Genomic DNA, 18,272 nt, shown 5'->3' with positions numbered 1-18,272 from the left:
TATTTATTCTACATCTCTCGCGGTGTATTTCGAAATTTCTGTAGCAGCTCAATATGTGCGACTAATTATATACAGTAAATTCATAAAACTAAAGACGAGCCTTCCCCGATAGTAGCAACTGCTCCGCCTCCTTTGTGAAAGGCACAAACCCCGCCCCTTCTCTCTCAATCCAATATAACCTGTCTTTACAACCTGTCGGAATTGAAAAGCCTAGAATCACAATGCCATAATCAGCAACCTACGTCAAAAGACAGCAACCCCGGGGACGAACTAACCTTCTTTCCGGAGCCCCGTCTTCAATTTCTTCATTATCAACGACACTCGTTCCTGCCCCGTATCACCACCGCCCATCCCAACCTGACTAGTCCCTTCGGTGTCCACGAGAACTCGCAGAAACCTTGGCACAGTGTAGGCCGGCAATGCGCCCTGCGAGGTCAAGAGCCACTTTTCCAATTCCCGGACGATTTCTTGCTCACCACCCGATGAGTCGCTGCGGAATGTGACAGCGGCACAGCCTAGTTGGCCATCGTACCCGTGGTGGTTCATTGGGATACCGTAGACGTTGACCGAGGCAACACTGGGATGCTTGCTGAATGAACCTTCGACTTCGGTGGTAGATACGTTGTGGCCCTTTGATCTGTAGGTGTCGCCCAGACGGTCGTGGAAGGATATGAATCCATCATTGTCCTAAATTAAAGGAACTATATCAGTACCTGCATGATCTCGGTGAGTGTAAAGGGGGGAATTGACATACTATCATGAGCGCATCTCCCAATCTAAAGAACTCGTCGCCTTTCTCAAAGACATCATTCAACACCTTCTTCTTCGTCGCCTCCACCCCCCCTTCCCCAACATAATCATGCCTCCTCTGCACCGGCGGCGCAATCCTAACAATCGACTCCCCAATCTCCCCAATTTCAGCCCTTATGCAAAACCCCGTCTCCGGAGATCTGACCACCTCACCCGTATCGATATCTGTCCTCACAATAAAAAAGCTATTCTGGCCAAACCACTTACTCCGCATAAGCGGACCCCAGTGCGCCACCTTCCCCAGCCCATAATCGTTGAAATTGCTATTCACCAACGACACCGTCGATTCGCTGGCAGAGTAGTACTCCACGATCCACGGTACGCCGAATCGTTCGCGAAACTGCCGCCAGACCGTTGGTGCCAATCCGAGACCGAATGCGAGGTCGACGTTGTGCATTTTCTTCTCGTCGGGGAACTGGGTATCTGGTGGGGCTTGGACGAGGTAGCGCAGCATCTCGCCGATGTAGAGCACGGCGTTGGCGTTGGATCGGCGGCAGTCGTCCCAGAATTGGCGGCGGGAAAAGCGGCGAGCGAGGATGATGGTGCCGGATGAGGAGAAGGTGTTTGGTAGAGCTGCGAACCTGGGATCGGAAAGTCAGATATTACGATATTTTCTTAGGTGATGGGACGGGGGGGGTTCACGTTGCTGTCCCGTGGAACATGGGTAAACAGATATAGAAGCGGCGATATTTGTCGTTCATGCCTGGATGGCGGCCAGGGCAAGTTCCCACAATACTATATCCCGAAGGCCAGGTTGTCGCTTTTGGTAGACCGGTAGTGCCCGACGTGAAGAGATATTGACCGGTATCACCGAGAGCAACGTGTGGTCTGGATGCCTTGGGGAAATCACCCATCTCCGGAGTTACTGGTGGAAGATCGCTGTGTCTGATAAGGACTACACTTTCTGCCAAAAGCTCACACTCCGTGGCTGAGTACGTATCACAGTCGTAAAGAACCATTCCTTTGAGAAGCGGGACTTCAGGATGAATCGAGTTTTCGGACTCCGAGCGCGCCCCTTCTCCGTCGTCTGAAAACAACGTCCCCGCCACAATGCCATAAAGTTCATAAGTCGAAATCAAGAACTCCGCCTCACTGATCCTCAAACAATGTCTGATATGCTCCCCCGTAATCGCCGTATTTATCGGCGCCGGGATGGCTCCGAGCTTATACAGCGCCCACCAGGCAAACATGAATTCTGGGGAGTTATTGACAAACATGGCGACGACAGTTCGATTCTTGATTCCCATGCGCTGAAAGGTCTCTGACAGTCGTCCTATCTCCCCTCGGAGCTGGCCATATGTCCAGCTCCGCGACTCGAATACCAGGGCTTCGGTATCGTCATTCAGGCCGTATGTGGCGTGGAGGACGTGGTAGAACGACCAATCATGCTCGCCATGGATCTTGAATAGTTTTTGGACGTATTTCTGGACGCTATACCCTCCGCGGATTTGAGCAATGTCGCTGCGGATGGAGTATTTCGCATCGAGGTACATCCATGTTGCTGTCGCCGCCGCTGCTGTTATTAATGCCATGGCGACCTTATTCTTTTAGATTTTATAAGAGGTGTTTTAAACAGATGTTCAACTACGATGGCTATCGCATAATATATTTAAAGGGACCTTGCGGCTGACAATAGCTCGAGCTACTATGTCCTACAAAATTATAGATAACCGCGGCTCGGTATCATTTCCAAGGGGCGAAAGCCACCACGGAGGAAGGAAAGATTGATAGTACCAGCCTATTATTTAAAGCACGAAGGTGTTTACATCGTGTTCGTATCTAAACATCGCCAACTATTTCTGTCCAACTCCCAGCTCTCCACGTCCTGTCCTCGTCCTATCCTCATATTGTGTAATGGCATCACAATAAATATGTCGTACCGCGGCCTTGCTGGAATAACTTCGGTACCCATAATGCGGGGTAGACCCCACCTACCGATTCGCGCTATGTTTATAGCGAGGAAGCGAAGAAACAAAGGGAATCACCAACCCGAACATTTCTCCGACATTTACATAAGTCCATGCTCCTCTACATGAAGTTTACTATACAATGACACTCGCAGAGTTTGCTCGTTTCCCCTCGGTGACGACCCTGATTGTAGGTGGTCATCCAACCCTACTGCCCCAAAACTGCCACAATGCAACCATTTAAGTACTCTAGAATACAGCTCATAATGAATTGCCCTCAAACCAGGATACGGTTAAGTGGCGGAGTGAAAGTAGGAAGAAATTAACGGTCAATATTCGTAAGTATGCGTATAACCACATTCACCTGATATCTAATTCTGCTATACGGGATTGACAGCAACAAAGCTCCGGCACCTTGCCCCCCACTCCCACCCCTCTATCCCTCCTCCAAAATCCTTCCCTACCATACCCCACCTCCATTATCACATAAAACCTCCACGTCTAGACCTTCTCAATGAACACGACCCGACTATCATAATCGCCATCGAACGCATACTGCAGCCCGATATTCATTAGTGTGGACCCAGAATACGTCTTGTTCCCATCAACGCTATACGATACCATCGGATCCAGCCCCTGCAGACGCACAAACGGAAAAGAGTGGTTGATCAGCGCTCGCATCTGGAAGTAGAAAAGCACAGCTTGTTTGCCGTCCTCTGCGATAAACAGGGCCGCGGGCCAATTAGACTCCTCCGGCAGGTTCAGTCGCCAAAAGTCACCCTGGATGACGACAGGGTTGATCTTCTCCGCAAGCGCGATGATGGCGGGGAACTTCACCTTATCGTCTTCGGGCATGTCAGCCGGGTTAAGCTCGAGCCCGAATGAGCCGCCCATCATGGCGACGTGGGCGCGGAACTCGATGGAGGTGTTGCGGTTTGTGACCCCGTTGGGGACGGCGGAGATGTGGGCGCCCATGGATGAGGGCGGGTATGCAAGGGATGTCCCGAATTGGATGGAGATCCGCTCGGCGGCGTCGGTATCGTCGGATGTCCAGATCTGGGGAAAATAATAGAGGGCTCCGGCGTCGAAGCGGCCGCCGCCGGAGGCACAGCCTTCCCAGATTATGTCGGGGAACCGAGATGTGAGCGTGTCGAGGACGTGGTACAGGCCTAGCATGTAGGTGTGACCGTCGCTAGGGCTGGTAGTCTCGTGGATTCCGCGGTTGTTATCCCATTTGACGTAGCTGATGGATGACTTGCTCAGGATGCTGGACACGGTGTCGATTATGAATTCCTGCACCTCTGGCAGGCCTACGTTTAGCACCAGTTGGTTTCGCGTTAGGGTTCGGGGATATGAGCCGGCGTGCATGGCCCACTCGGGGTGCTCATGGTACAGAGTGGAGTTGGGGTTAACCATTTCGGGTTCGAACCAGAGTCCAAACTCCAGGTCTACCGACGAATTTGCGACCTTAAGCTTATTGATTTTATCCACGAGGGTCGGTAGTCCCTGAGGGAAGCGGGTCGGGTTCACTTCCCAGTCGCCGAGACCAGCATTGTCACTGAGACGAGGATATTCCTTTCCGAACCACCCGTCATCCAGCACGAATAGCTTAACGCCAAGCTTTGCCGACTCCTGGGCAAGAGTGTAGATTGTAGATTCATTATAGTCAAATCCAAGGCCTTCCCAGCTGTTCAGCAGAACTGGGCGGGTTTTAGTAGCATACTTACTCTTCATCAAGTGGTTGCGGTAGAGACGGTGAAAGTTCCGCGACATCCCTCCAAGTCCCGACATGGAGTACGTCATGACGCACTCAGGTGTGGTGAGACTCTCATTAGGGGCTAGTGGCCAAGAAAGCTGGTAAGGGTTGAAGCCGAGCATGGCTCGAGTGAGGCCCTGTGAGCCTTTCTCGACTTCGGCGGAGAATGAGCCCGTGTAGACTAGAGAGAATCCCCAAGCCTCACCTTGAGTCTCAGTCGTCGTTGAGGTCACGAGCCCTAGGAATGGGTTGTGGAGGTGCGACGAATAGCCAGTAGTGCTGCCAAAACTGGATATCGCCGTTAGCAAACAAGTCTTGCTAGCATTAAATAGGTGCTTCCTGGTTGTATTCACTTACCCTTGAGTCCCGTATTCAACCTTCCTCCTAACCTTCGCTGCTTCGCGGGCCCAGTCTCCCCTTAGCTCAACCATTTCCAGGTCATCATACGGCAGGTCGACACTGAGACTAGCCAACTTCTCGACGGTGATGTTGTGCTCTCCTTGGTTGGTGATTTTGACGCTTCGGACGATAGCGTCGTACTTTGGGAAGATGGAATAGGACAGGTCAACCGCGATGGAGCTATAGTTGTCGTACATCTGGACGAGCAAAGTCGAAACATCCTCGGGATCGCCAAAAGTTGCAGGCAAACCCGGCAAACCAGGCTTACCTTGGACGACACTGTGCGATTTGTACTGGAGATCGCTGATGGTGTATCCGGCGGATTGACGAATTCGCACCGCAGGAACACGGAAATCCCCTCGGCCGAGGTCGGGATACTCTCGTCTTACTCGGCCGAGCAACTCAACCCAACCGTTGATCCGGGGTTCTGCTAGCAAGATGTCTTCCGTAGCTGCACCACCGAAGTGGTCGGTAATCAGGTCCCCCGTGAGCTCGTCGACGTGGAACCGGTATGTTGCATGTTCGCCGTTGAGCGCGAAGGATGTTCCATTAACCTCGATGCCTAGCAAAAGGTCAGGTTCATAAACACTCATAGACGGGAGGAAGCGCCTTCAGTACTGACCGGTTGAGCGCGCATTAACTAAGTCTGTTAGAACCGCCGTGGAGGCGACGGCGCCGACGAAATGTTTGAGCGAGAAGGAGCTAATCATTTCGATAAAGCGACGCGACAGTATCTCTACTACGAACATTGTAAACTTTGTTGCAGTCACGGTGGACTTTATGCTGCGCCGATAACCTTTTCAAAGCTGTATTTGGGTGCTATATTCGTACAGTATCCTCCTCCACTTCACAACCCCGCAGAGTACAGCATCGACCTGCAGCTCTCCGCCTTTACCGCCTCTAACACCGGCTTTATCTCGGCGACGTCCAAATACGCATAGCTGACAAGCATTGCCGTATATGACAGCCTTATAACCGTCCGTTATACATGCTCCCAATTCGCAACGAACAGGAAACAAAACAAAGCTCCGTGGAGCCAGCGTGGGGAAGTCGTTGCGGGGACGGCGCGGGGTCGATGGGGATTGCCGGCGGTTTATGCATTTAGACTCGGAACTTCGCCTCGCGGCCATTATATTCGGCTCCTCCACCTCGTCGCACCGGCTCTATCTCGGGGAGGTCTGACATATGGGCCTAGACACGCAGGTTATAAAAATTCGTGCCCGTTAGCTTTGTAAGTATCTAGTATATGAGCTTCTAGTGCGCAGAGGGACAGAGACTAGGGGTTTAGAAACGTTGTTTTGCGCTCGTGGATGAGCCAATCTACTATTAATTCATATCCGTTCCATAAGGAAATGGGCCGTAATAAAAACTTTGTCTGCCGCCACTAATACAGACGAGAGAGTTTCTCTTTTCAAGATTCCAAAGGCTTGGCGTGCGGGGTAGCAAAACAAGGTCGTCAGAGAGAGAAGAGGTGAACTTGCCAAGTGAATTATCACCAGCATATAATATCCCCACACTAGAATCTACGATGAGGGATTTTCCAACTGCCGTTGGCCCTAACTACCCTAGTGATAAGATCGATCTACTAAGGTATGGCAAGATCGTTAAGTCTTAGAATCGGCTTTAGCACCAATCATGGGTGAAAGCAAAGTGCGTTCGGAAGAAAACGGGGATGCAATATGCGTTCGCAACTATTAAATATCTAAATATTATAGTAACCTTTACATTGTAAATTATGCGTAACATGACTAAAATGTAGTTAAATTTTTAGAATAAAAACATATATAAACTACCTTAAATGCTCTATTGCCATCCTTAAAAATTTATAGATGATATATACATATAATACTACTTGGAGCATTTAGAGTTTATAAGTTTATAAGATTATAAAGTTATTAATTACTAAAAAGGGTATAAAATAGGCACATGTTAAATATACAGAAAATGACAAAGTTCTAATTTTTAGTAATTTACTATGAAAAATCCTATGAACGCACTTTGCTTCCATATCGTTCCCACGAACGAACGTTGCTTCTACCCACGGCTAGTAGAATAAGGAGAGGTGGCTCGAAAAAGAAGCACATTGATGCCTCGCCTAGATATCTCATATCACGATTCACTCCCATACCTCATCTCACGACAATATTTAGACGAGGCAGCCTACAAATCAGTAATGACCATGCACCAAATGCCGCTTACAGCCTCCAATCACGAGGCAAACTACAAAGACGGCTCTTCGATCAAGATACGTGCATCACACAAAGGAACTGCTAGACCACAGACCTCATTTCCTTCCCTGCTTTCCGAGTTTGCTCTTCTCTTTCTTGCATTCTAGTCTGCTAACATAGGATCTTGTCTGGCGTGGGGTTACGGCTCTCCTACGCTATAAGCAAGCTGAATAGGACAGATAAGAATAACAAGGTAGCCCCAAATTTATGTGTGAATACAAAAAATGATGCCTAAAACCAACTAACCGACACGAAAAATATTACCTCGCTCACACCAGTCAGCCTGCGCCTCACCCGATTCCCCCTTAGCTTCCTGATGGCGGCTACATCGACATGCACGAAGTGGGTCGAGCTAGAGCTTGAAAATGGTGTAAAAGGAACGCTCTTGCTATGTTTAGATTTTGAAGTCTACTATCTACAACATTCTTTCTTTACTTTTAAGGGCCCTAGAACCATAGGGCAGAAAACTCTCTCTAAAGAAGAACAAGCTACCCTAGCATAGTCATAAGGCTACTTTAAGTAGAAAACATCTAAGGATAAGCTAAACCCTCTTAAACTTAATAACTCTTAAGCTCTTCTAATAGTATAGCTTTTATTGTTATAAGAGCTGCTTAAACAGCTAGATTTAATTAAAGATTAAGTTTAATAATAAAGTTATGTAAAATAGGCAGAAATTAAAAAGCAGAAGATAGCACTTATACACATACATTAAGGGCTGCTAGTGTTATATATTCGTCCCTAACAGAGGCCTAGGGACAAGTAGGGACAGAGAGCGTAAACTGCTTCCTATCCACCTATAGGAGGAAGCTTATTACGCTATACCGTAATCCAGCATGTGCCTATTACGGCCAGAGTCCTGCCAGGGAACTTCTTACTTCAGCCTGTGCTCAATCTATAGCCGTTGTCGTTTCTCAACCTAGTGCTAGCACTGCTACGCTTGCTGAATTTCGTGGAGTAGCGTACCTGGATCGAGCGTCCATAGAGCGCGCTTTCTTAGAGACGTCGACTGGGAATTGTGTGTCTTGGAATGTGTAATAGTGCTGTAAGGTTTTTGAGGCTTTATCGGTAGTTGGTTGTTATTACACAATGCTTTATACAGAGCCGATAGTTCAGGGGGCTCCGGGACACCGGCTAGATAAACCCTAAGATTGAAAGTCGTGTCGTTCCTGATCCTAGTGCTTTTGAGGAAGCTATGAAGGAGCCATTCCTTATACTTAGCAGCTAACACCGACTCCGTTATAGCAGAGGGGCTCTAGGAAGGGTGTGGAGTGAGAGTTGTTGCTCATCAGCTGTCGAATTCCGAGCACGAACAGTCTTGGGCTGTACGTGGCCTCTCTTAGTAGTCGTGAACAATGAGCGACGGAGTTGTGTGACATCAGGCTTTGCGCTCTGCTGACCTTCGTCACTAAAGTAGCGAGGGTAGTCTACGTCGTTTTGCTAGCTATATGTTCTTGTTATCCTCGTTAATAGAATTGCAAACACAGTCCTTGTCCTTAGATTTGTCTAAGCAGTCCTCTTCCTCTCTAGTGTGCAAGCATTCTCCTATAGCTAGCTTATTAAGCTCTTTATCCTCTCCTTCTAGCTCACTCCCTTCTCTCTACTACTGCCGTCGTTGCATCTCTATCCCCTCCGTTGATGCCACTATGTCGTCCTCCCCTTCTTCCTCTGCACCTTGTTGCTCTATCAAAGTCTTCTCGTCTGAGGTCCTAACAATTAGGAGCATTGAATCTAGAGCGGCAGATCGAGGAGGGTCCTTGCCTCAAACCGGATATGTCGTTGCGATTTTTCAGCTACGGCGGGGCCGATCAAGGGGCGGGCGCTCTCTGTGGATCTATGGGAGGGGTCAATAGCACATGACGAGAACCAAAACGACCGAGCGGGGGAGTGTTAGGAAGAGATTGAAGAGGAGGATGGTCGATGAACGGGGTGGGCGCAACTTTATAGACGTTGAAAGCGTCGGCCGACACGTGCACGCGCCTTGCCCGAAGCGGGGGGTCGCTAAACCCGGGGGGGAAGACCGCAGAACTGAGATGATATACATGTGACAAATATAGTTATAACCACGAGCTGTTTTAATACAAACGCTGAATTTCAGGCTTTATTTAAGCCTTTCTTGCTATGCTAGTGTATTCGCTAGCGACAAAACTTAATACAAAAAAGAAAATCCCATTTACTGCTAGCCTACACGCCTATTCTGCTTCAGCATAGATTAGATAGCCTCCGTCAGACCATTCAGACCCTGTTACAAGCCCAATGTGCGCCGATCCCTCGGATAGGCAACATATCCATCGCCAGGTTGGAGCGTTTGCCGGGCTGTTGGCGGCCTGCCTTACAACATGTTTTATTCTTGGGTCATAGTGACTTCTCTTACATTTGATGCATTTTGCTCGGAGCTAGATTCGTGTTCAACCTTGTTACCATAGGTTGTATAGGCCCCCTGAGTGCGGTTCTGGAATGCGAAGCCTGCGACTGTTAGTACGAACGAGAATTTCCCTACATGGGACAGAACCGTACCTGGTTGAGCAATGTTTAAGGCGAACACAGCCAGGATCACCATTACCGACTCTAGCCCAATAAACAGACCCTCCTTGTGGAAGATTGACCCACTGTATCCTTGACCGAGCTCGGCAATACGGTAGCAGCAACGGATGAGGATAAAGATAATAGATGCCGAGAAGAAAACGCCAAAGATCCCGAGGCGCGTCGAGAGGATCCGGCGTTGATCCACTTGCTGAGACTTACGGTACGAGATATAGCGGAAGAGGTAGTCTAACGCCATAGCGGTGAAGACAGTAAGAGTGAAGACCTGGAACACCAGACCTGCAATCGTGATGTACTCGCCCGATTTGTCACTTCCAACCGAACTCGATGATAACGCGCCGCCCACGGACTGCAATATCAAACTAACGACATCGCAAGGAACAAACACCCACACGTATATCTTGGCCGGAAACCTGCAAGCTTCGGGGCCCAAAAAATTCGAGACCCTGGCGAGCGTGACGTAGATGGCGGCGGCGAAGAAGACGGGCGAGATTGTAATGCAGCAGATCTCGATGATGAAGCCGTTAAAGGAGAAAGGGTTCTGGTACAGCATAACGCGCCCGCCGTAACCGATTATCTCGCCGATGCAGCCGATCGCCATCATGCTGGCGAAGAACCAGGTGTGGTAGCGGATGCCCTGGGCCAGGTGGATGAGCATGGAGACGCCGAAGAGGGCGATGAAGGCAATTTGCACACCGAAGGCGGGCCGGTAGCCCTGGAGGGAGGCTTCGACGGGGCATAGGGCGAGGGTGCAGTTGGCGTCGGGGCCGAAGGAGACGAGGTACTGGGAGGGATCATTTTGGCCGGCTGCTTCGGGGGACGACATCGTGGTAATAAAGAGGGGTGGAAGATGCGTTGAGTCGAGGGCGGAATGGACGAGACTCGACTTAGGGTTAGGAAGTGTCGGAGTGATAAGAGGTGGTAGAGCTGCTAAAGAAAGGCGGAGAAGGATGGCAAACTGGCTTGATTTCGTGGTAGAGCAAAGTCGTAGCGGGCTAGAGAAAGTACATCAATGAAGAGTGAGTGGATGCCAGAGTGTTGTGAGCTGAGATGAAAACCCGGACTATTCAAAAGGAGGATGCGAGTGTAGTCTTAGTAGAAGCTGATGCCTGTCGCACGACACGTCGACCTTAGAAAGGAGAAACAAGCATTGCCGCCCCCTTCGCAGGCATTTCGTGTCGCGGCGATCGATAAGTGTTACTAGCCGCGTAGGAGGAATTCAACGAAGCACGGACTGTTACTGGTCGAAAATCCGCCGATGCAGCTGCATGCGATGGTGAAGCAGCATCGGCGGATTTTCGACCAATAACAGTCCGTGCTTCGTTGAATTCCTCTTACGCGGCTATTAGCACTTATAGATCTGACAGGTGGCTGACAGTGCTGACCCCCGTGTGTTACTACTTTCGGGAACTCTCGATTGATGACGCGTGGCACCCCCCCCAGATTGGTTTCGCTGTGGACGCGTGGTAATTATATTGTCCGGCACCTCGCTTGTCTAATACAGCAGATTAATTTAATGTTGCCTGGCAGCACCTTGGCTTGAACAGGTTTCGAGCCCATTTTAGACCGTCCTAGGAGCCATTTGCGTAAATGTTGATTCTGTCTAGGAAGCGGCCAACAGACATGAGCTCAGATATTCTAGAGATATCTAGAAGCCCGCATAGACGACTAAAGTGGAAGAATTTGGCCATGTACGAAGTAGTTCCGTAATTAGATATTGCGAGGCAATACTTCAAGATCAGCCTCGGACTCACGCACGCAGCAGGTCAATATGTACACGAGTCCCAACAGTGGGTGACAGAATTCGTGACGCACGCGTCCCTTACGATACTTGCTTCTCCAAGTAAGTCGAAATCCTGCCCGAAAAAAAATAACCGTACGAAGCTCAGATTGAGTACCACCAACTACCTGTTGGTAAGCGCCAATCACAACGGAAGTTAAGGGAGCAATACCAAGGGGGGGTGGGAGATATAAGTGTGCCTTTGTTAAGAAGGTTTTACCTCCTATAAAAACCGGGCAGAAAGGTTTTACCTACGGAAACACACATCTTTACCAACCTATCTTTGAGTTCTTTGACCATATAGTTCTACACAGATGAGGCTCACGTTGATCCAATTTAACAGGCTCAAGGTAGCGTCCCTCCGAGAAGAAGGCCACCGCGACGACCCTGAGAATATTAAAGAGAGACCTCCCCTTAAGGGCGTCCGCTTTCATATCGCCGCGTGGGTCTCTTGGTGGAGAAAGGCAGAGAGACGAAGGTTCTACAATGATGAGGAGGACAAGGTTGAGGAACCTGCCTACCCCCAGAAGCCACGCAATCGTCCAACGACTGAGGATAAGGAGGAATACACCGAAAGAGTAAGGGAATGGGAAGCTGGGAAGCCTCATAAGGTAGAGGTCAAGGTTCAGGGGTAATTCAATGACCCAGAAGTACTACGTAGATAAACTTCTTCCTATATACGTCGAAGCTGTTAAGTCTATGCGGCTTATTGACGATAAATAATGGCTTTTACAAGAGGATGGGGATCCTTCCCATGGGGTAAGGAAATATGGGCTAGCACAAGAGTACAAGAAGGCCCACAACGTCCAAAACCTATGGGACCATCCTGCCCAGAGTCCGGATATTAACCCTATTGATGGTAATTGGGCTATTGTAAAGTAACGCTTACGCCGAAGAATCTTCGATTCCGAAGAAGAGATGAAAGAGGCTCTACAGGAGTAATGGGACAAAATCACGCAAGAGGAGATACTGTAACGGATTGCTGATATGAACAAAAAGATGCGCGGAACTTGTACCATCAAACGGGGGTCCTCTTCGAGGTATATAAGTGGTAGTTCAGATATATTACAGATTTAGCCTATTGCACATTGACGCTGGACCTGATAATGAGGTCGATAAATTTGATCGCTTGCGACATTTCCGAGCAATCTCCTTTGGCAATTTGTTTCCTCTTCCAACTTCAAGATAGTACAAATCATGCGTATCCTTGTCGAATGCCAAAAAGCAGAAGATGCATTACCAGCGTTGGTGAGGTATCGCACTGCTCCTCCAAGTTGTGGAGTATCTTCAAGTCATCTCAGCCAGTTCTGGCTCAGTGACCCGCGGCTTTTCATGCACTAATCGATTTGCCTCTTCCACTCCCAAACCCGTCTTGTGTTCAACATGCTCATCAGAAAGTTCCTCGCTTCCAACGAGGAAAGATGCAATGAGTCCGATTCCGGAAAGAACGACGAAGAAGATCCACATATCGGCAAGACTGTCCTTTACAGCCAACCTGAAAATATTTTGCTGGGCCGGAGTGAGCTGTGCAACGAGCTCCACAGATCCAGCTGCGCCATTCCGTGCAATTGCTTCCGCCATCGCAGGGCTGACTCCAGAAGCAATGAGACGACCGCTTTTTGCCGAGAGTCGATTCTCAAGAATGACGCCGCCCAGGACGATGCTGAAGGCGGCGCTGAGTGCGCGGATTGCACTGGCCGCGGAGACGGCGACGCCCGCGTCGGCGGGTGGAAACCTTGCTTGCAGGGCAATGGTCGGTGCCTGAAAGTTGGGACCCAGGCCGACGGCGATAATCAGTTGATAGATGATGATCTTTGGCCAATTGATTTCTGCACCGAAATCGATCAACAGACCGGTGCCCAGAGTGGAGATAGCCATGCCTGCAATGATCATGTATAAGTACTTTCCCGTCTTCCGCATATAAAGACCTGTCCCAATGGTGAAGAGAGACAGGGGAATGGCGAGAGGAAGGGACCAGACCGCCGAGTCAATTGGTGATGCTCCAACAACTACCTGGAAGTAGAATGGGACAAAGTAGGCCGTGCCGTACAAAAGAAACCCGTGCGTGAGATCCACGACGAATAGGGCGATGACAGGGCGAGTCGTGAACAGTCGTAGAGGGAGCACTGGATAACGGGCCAGCTTCCACTCGATGCCAACAAAGATACCACAAACCAACACACCGAAAAGTATCAAACACACGACAATGGCAGAGCTCCAAGGATACACCTCACCGCCATACTGAAGGCCCAGGAGAAGCATAAGGACCGAGCCTGTAATAGCAATCGATCCCAGCCAATCAACAGCCATTAAACCTTTGATAATTTCGGTACGGGGATCGTGAACATGAAGGAAAAAGACCAGGAGGGCAAAAGCGATGGCCTGGAACGGTAGGTTGATGTAGAAGCACCATCTCCAGCCGATATTTTCCGCAAGTGCTCCTCCGATGAGAGGACCGGAAGATATTGCGATGGCATATACCCCACCGAGAATGCCAAAATATAGTCCGCGCTGTCTGGGAAGTGGGTCAGCGCATTCTAGGGAGCAGTCTTTGGAGGCATATAGTAACTTCAAAGCTGGAAATTCCTAATGTCACTTACCGTGGACTGACGAGATCTCCTATTAGAATCGTCACGATGAGCAGCACGCCGCCGGCTCCAGCACCTTGAATGGCACGCCCAGCAATAAGCACGGCAATGCTATTTGCCACGGCACAAATCAAGCTCCCAATGAAAAAGACGAACGTTGCCAGTAACACAATTGGCTTGCGTCCAAAAATGTCGCTCACCTTGCCCCAAAGCGGAGCCAAAGCGGACTGGGTTACAAGGTAAGACGAACCAACCCATGAGTAGCTGATTTGAGAAGCCTTGAAGTACGCAGCAATTGTCGGCAAGGCGGTTGTGACGAAGGAGATGTCAAGAATAGCAAGGAACGACGCGACGCAGAGGGCAATCATGATGGGGATCATGTTTCTGCGTGGCGTGTAGTCCCCGCCATCATCTTGTGATTGACTTTCCGCATTTTCAGACCGAGTTTCTGGAGTTTCTGGTTGTTGAATCGTCCTCTCGTGTTCTGAGTTGCTCGACACAGCTGGAGCCATGTCAAAGCGCCGGAATAGAGTTTGGGGTAATAACGGGGAAGGAGAAGATTATCACGTGATTCACGTGACAGCAGCAAAGCGACACTTTTCTGATGTTTGATCGAGTTGGAAAGGCGATAGGAGAGACCATTTGATCTGGATATGCGGTTGGAGATAAATTGTCATTCTAGATTATACTGTCTACATAAATTGATCTCGCGCTATGGGTTTCCTTGGTCTCTCTAACGTTCGGCGATTTTCAGCCATTCAGATGAGGAGCTCCGCTGATGATGACCGGCGACTTCGAGCATCAGCTGCATGCAACAACAGTGCAGCAGCAGTGCCACTTCCTCACGACGATGTGACCTAAGGCTTATTATATATTGGGCTCCATTCTGTCGCACCCTGGCGATTCCTATTATGCAGATAAGATACGAGAGAAACTTCCAGCCAAAGAACACGGGGACAACTTCAGACAACTTCAGAGACAACTCCAGACAACTTCAGACAACTTCAGACAATTTTAGACAACTTCAGACAACTTCAGTCCTAACAGTCCTAACAGTCCCAGGAATAGCGAAGCCAGTGTTCTGCATCCAATCTTACGTAATGTCTTCGGTCACCTCTACGTTTGCCCTCCCACAGCGCCAGAATGCCTTAGTGGTTGCCGGCCCCGGCCAGCTTTCTCTGCACCAAGATTGGCCTCTGCCTCATGTGGCCCCTGATATGGCCCTTGTTCGCACTGTTGCTGTCGCTATTAATCCCGTCGACGCCAAGATGCTCGATTACAGTCCAGCAGTTGGCGCTATTCATGGATACGACTTCGCCGGGGTCGTTGTCGCACTTGGCTCAGACGCCCCACATCATCTTTCCATCGGAGACAGGGTTGCTGGGGCCGTTCATGGCAACAACTCCCTGGAGCCCCGTGTCGGTGCCTTTGCACAGTATGTTGGAGCGACCGCTGAGCTGCTCCTCAGGATTCCTGACACGATGACTTTCGAGGAGGCATCCACTCTTGGCATCGGCTTGGCCACCGCGGGACTTGCCTTGTTTCGCGAATTAGAGATCCCCGTAAGTATCGAGGATCTGATCGACAGGGCCGGGCCGGATTCGGATGTAACATCAAATGCAGCGTGGGTCCTTGTATCTGGAGGCAGCACCGCCACTGGCACCAGGGCCATTCAACTTCTCAAGCTGTAAGCTCTTGAGCGTTCGCGTTTGGTTTCGTCAGACTGAAAACGGCTCGCTGATGACAGGACTCTGTAGGGCAGGATTACGGCCAATTGCAACTTGCTCGCCGTCGAATTTCACACTGGTCCTCGAATTTGGAGCCGAAAAGGCGTTTAATTACCGCAGTCCGGACTGCGCCAAAGAGATCCGCGCTTACACACGCAATGGCCTGGCGTACGCGCTGGACTGCGTGTCTGAGTCAGACAGTGCCCAGCTGTGCTATGGCGCAATTGGCAGGGCTGGCGGGCGGTATTGCGGGGTCGAGCCCGTCCGCCAAGCGGTGGCAGCTACGCGCCCAACGGTCCGCGCCTCGTGGCTGATGGTCCTAACCATGTTCGGCGGTCGCGTCGCATTGGATGGTGAGTACGCGCGGGAAGCATCGGCTGTAGATCGGACCCTGAGCGCCAAGATCTTTGCGGCTACACAAACATTGCTGGACAACGGTCGCATCAAATCTCACCCAATCAGAGTCCTAGCCGACAGCTGGGCCGGTGTCATCCAGGGTGTGGACATAATTCGTACTGGGGCGGTCTCAGGACAGAAGCTAGTTGTCCGCGTCGACTGATACCCATGTCGAGAAACCCAGCTAGATAGAATGCCCGCATTTTCCGATGTTGCTGCATGTAATAAGCCCTAAATAAAGTCGATACTCGGCTGAGATACTTCGCATGAGAACTTATCCTTACTGCAGTGCGGTATATGTGGATGTGGCAGGGATGATACATGGGTAAAAGGATGAATTAGAAATGGAGCTCTACGGACGTTCCTAGCTAGATAAGTGTGTGCTGTCGTCTGTAGCACTCGATAGGATGGCGTGCCATATAGGTGATTTGTGACCTCTTCCGCACAACCTCCACACATCAGTATGCCGCAAGTCTCTGTACTATCAGGCTCGCTGTGCCATATTATAGCATGTGTTTCATACGAGGTTTGGACTCAACACCTAAATCTGGTGTGAGACCCCAAGCTGTTAATATCAATCCCTCCATGTGCCCGAGATGAGATCCTTATAAAAGGATCTCATCTCGGACACATGGAGGGTTATCTGTAGCTACTCTTGCCAGCTTGTTCGCAAATTATGCCAGATCTTCGACTTATTAACACCTATATTTAGACCAATATCTGCACCACCGCTTAGTAGCTACTCTTGTCAGCTTGTTCGCAAATTATGCTTGATCCTTCGACTTATCAACACCTGGATCTAGACCAACATCTACGCCACCAACACCCATTTGACGATGCAACCCCTCATGGAACAGAACCGCGATCCTGCGTTGCTAACGGTACAATCCGTTGGCTGATTATGTATACGATAGTAGATAAATTACCATTCACATACCGACTATTCTGTCACATGGCTCTGCTCATGACACCTGCTCTTCAACCACGAAAATGGAAAGCAGTTCAACCAGACCGACCCCGGCCAAACGAGCCTCATGCGATCGCTGTCGTCTTCAGAAAATCAGATGCCCTCGACCGGATTCAGACGATTTGAGCAGCTGTGCCAGATGCCGATATCTGGGGATACAATGTGTCTATAGCGCGCCATTGCCAAAGGGACGGCCAAGCGGAAGCAGGAAGTCGACCAGCAAGAGCTATGCAACGCCGAAGGAGGTACCTCTTCTGCCTCAGCCCTCGCAGGCTACCCCGGAACCAATCGACAACCAGGAAACGATATCTGACGAGCTCCGATCAGCACTGGTGTCTCAAGAGTTTAGCCATCTGGCAGGGACCTGGTTTCAGTTGGATCCATGGTCCTTGTTAGGGACTGCATCTGACAGGGGATCATTCGCTGATCTTGCCATGGAAACAACATACACCCCAAGCACCTCATCTGCTGAGCTATCTCACGATGACATTTTCACAAATTCCATGCAGCAGCTGGCAGCGCTAAGTTGCAGCCTCTATACGCTTCACACCACGTGTCGCAACGAGACCGCCAGCCTGGAGGTCCAGCCCCAGCTCGTCTCTCATACGAACGCCTTCAATTCCTTGGCGACTTTACTAGGAACCCTACAAAGCCTTGACGGATACGAGATATACACGGAAGCTTGTGTCGCATCAAAGAGCTTGCTCCTGGTCATGTATCGGCTTCGGCTCTTCGACTCTCCGAATGATGAGGTTTTACCGGCTGCCCTGGGGCATCTTCTCTCTGCGTGTTATGTCCAACTCCTCCATGTGCATACGATTCTGGTCAGGCTTATGTCATATGAGGCGTCGAACTCACGAGATTTTCATCAAGGCGACCCCTTCTCCTTCGCCCGACTTCGCCTCGTGGTCATCTATAACCTTGTTAAGCATCTGCTGGAACACGTACGGCGTGGCTATGGTGCATATGGTCTGACAGCGGAACGGTCGGGCTCTCAGCCAACTACCTACACAGGATCTCACGAAATCAGTCAGCTTGAACACAAGCTATGGAACGACCTCCAAGAGTTGGAAATCCATCTTTCTCCAAGGTTACAGACGCCTTCGGTTCTTTAATCAGCTGAGTAGAGTAGCTTGTAATGACTTTCTTGCCGCTTCGGATGTTTAACAGCCA

At 50.0% G+C, this 18,272-nt stretch overlaps 7 protein-coding genes across 7 annotated transcripts; 3 read left to right on the top strand and 4 right to left on the bottom strand.

Annotated features, from left to right (window-relative positions):
- Positions 1-88: 88 nt before the first annotated feature.
- On the bottom strand, positions 89-2,342 carry VE01_08824 (putative NRPS-like protein biosynthetic cluster; the record flags this gene model as incomplete). Its single annotated transcript, XM_059464009.1, has 4 exons — positions 89-210; positions 276-687; positions 755-1,391; positions 1,453-2,342. 4 exons carry the CDS (start codon positions 2,340-2,342, stop codon positions 89-91), a joined length of 2,061 nt encoding a protein of 686 aa, XP_059319394.1.
- An 820-nt stretch (positions 2,343-3,162) lies between these two features.
- Positions 3,163-5,490, bottom strand: AGL2 (Alpha-glucosidase 2). The gene is made up of 2 exons (XM_018278242.2): positions 4,831-5,490; positions 3,163-4,761 (listed from the first exon to the last, which is right to left on the bottom strand). Exons 1-2 carry the CDS (start codon positions 5,463-5,465, stop codon positions 3,219-3,221), a joined length of 2,178 nt encoding a protein of 725 aa, XP_018126987.2. The 5' UTR covers positions 5,466-5,490; the 3' UTR covers positions 3,163-3,218.
- A 3,722-nt stretch (positions 5,491-9,212) lies between these two features.
- VE01_08822 (uncharacterized protein) lies at positions 9,213-10,866 on the bottom strand. The gene is made up of 2 exons (XM_018278241.2): positions 9,615-10,866; positions 9,213-9,563 (listed from the first exon to the last, which is right to left on the bottom strand). The coding sequence occupies exons 1-2, from the start codon at positions 10,465-10,467 to the stop codon at positions 9,442-9,444; spliced, it is 975 nt and encodes a 324-aa protein (XP_018126948.1). The 5' UTR covers positions 10,468-10,866; the 3' UTR covers positions 9,213-9,441.
- Positions 10,867-11,735: 869 nt separating this feature from the next.
- On the top strand, positions 11,736-12,056 carry VE01_08821 (uncharacterized protein; the record flags this gene model as incomplete). Its single annotated transcript, XM_018278240.1, has 1 exon — positions 11,736-12,056. The coding sequence occupies one exon, from the start codon at positions 11,736-11,738 to the stop codon at positions 12,054-12,056; it is 321 nt and encodes a 106-aa protein (XP_018126988.1).
- A 388-nt stretch (positions 12,057-12,444) lies between these two features.
- VE01_08820 (uncharacterized protein) lies at positions 12,445-14,543 on the bottom strand. Its single transcript, XM_018278239.2, has 2 exons — positions 14,022-14,543; positions 12,445-13,936 (listed from the first exon to the last, which is right to left on the bottom strand). The coding sequence occupies exons 1-2, from the start codon at positions 14,519-14,521 to the stop codon at positions 12,709-12,711; spliced, it is 1,728 nt and encodes a 575-aa protein (XP_018126989.1). The 5' UTR covers positions 14,522-14,543; the 3' UTR covers positions 12,445-12,708.
- A 566-nt stretch (positions 14,544-15,109) lies between these two features.
- On the top strand, positions 15,110-16,558 carry VE01_08819 (uncharacterized protein; the record flags this gene model as incomplete). Its single annotated transcript, XM_018278238.2, has 2 exons — positions 15,110-15,696; positions 15,767-16,558. 2 exons carry the CDS (start codon positions 15,110-15,112, stop codon positions 16,293-16,295), a joined length of 1,116 nt encoding a protein of 371 aa, XP_018126945.1. The 3' UTR covers positions 16,296-16,558.
- A 564-nt stretch (positions 16,559-17,122) lies between these two features.
- Positions 17,123-18,254, top strand: VE01_08818 (uncharacterized protein; the record flags this gene model as incomplete). The annotated part of the gene is made up of 1 exon (XM_018278237.2): positions 17,123-18,254. One exon carries the CDS (start codon positions 17,123-17,125, stop codon positions 18,212-18,214), a length of 1,092 nt encoding a protein of 363 aa, XP_018126944.1. The 3' UTR covers positions 18,215-18,254.
- Between the last annotated feature and the right edge of the window lie 18 nt (positions 18,255-18,272).

The sequence above is a fragment of the Pseudogymnoascus verrucosus genome, assembly GCF_001662655.1.
Source record: "Pseudogymnoascus verrucosus strain UAMH 10579 unplaced genomic scaffold scaffold_51, whole genome shotgun sequence".
In the NCBI taxonomy this organism is placed as follows: domain Eukaryota; kingdom Fungi; phylum Ascomycota; class Leotiomycetes; order Thelebolales; family Thelebolaceae; genus Pseudogymnoascus; species Pseudogymnoascus verrucosus.
The sequence above is the reverse complement of the archived record's forward strand: the minus strand, read 5'-3'. Positions and strand labels throughout refer to the sequence as shown.

What these genes read in the sequence shown, in the direction of transcription:
- VE01_08820 (XM_018278239.2), bottom strand. Translation starts at nt 14,521, where the DNA reads ATGGCTCCAGCTGTGTCGAGCAACTCAGAACACGAGAGGACGATTCAA. An exon ending in GGAGATCTCGTCAGTCCACG is followed by an intron (nt 13,937 to 14,021) that starts GTAAGTGACATT and finishes CCCACTTCCCAG; the next exon opens with ACAGCGCGGACTATATTTTG.
- VE01_08822 (XM_018278241.2), bottom strand. Translation starts at nt 10,467, where the DNA reads ATGTCGTCCCCCGAAGCAGCCGGCCAAAATGATCCCTCCCAGTACCTC. An exon ending in CTTAAACATTGCTCAACCAG is followed by an intron (nt 9,564 to 9,614) that starts GTACGGTTCTGT and finishes TAACAGTCGCAG; the next exon opens with GCTTCGCATTCCAGAACCGC.
- AGL2 (XM_018278242.2), bottom strand. Translation starts at nt 5,465, where the DNA reads ATGAGTGTTTATGAACCTGACCTTTTGCTAGGCATCGAGGTTAATGGA. An exon ending in GTTGAATACGGGACTCAAGG is followed by an intron (nt 4,762 to 4,830) that starts GTAAGTGAATAC and finishes GGCGATATCCAG; the next exon opens with TTTTGGCAGCACTACTGGCT.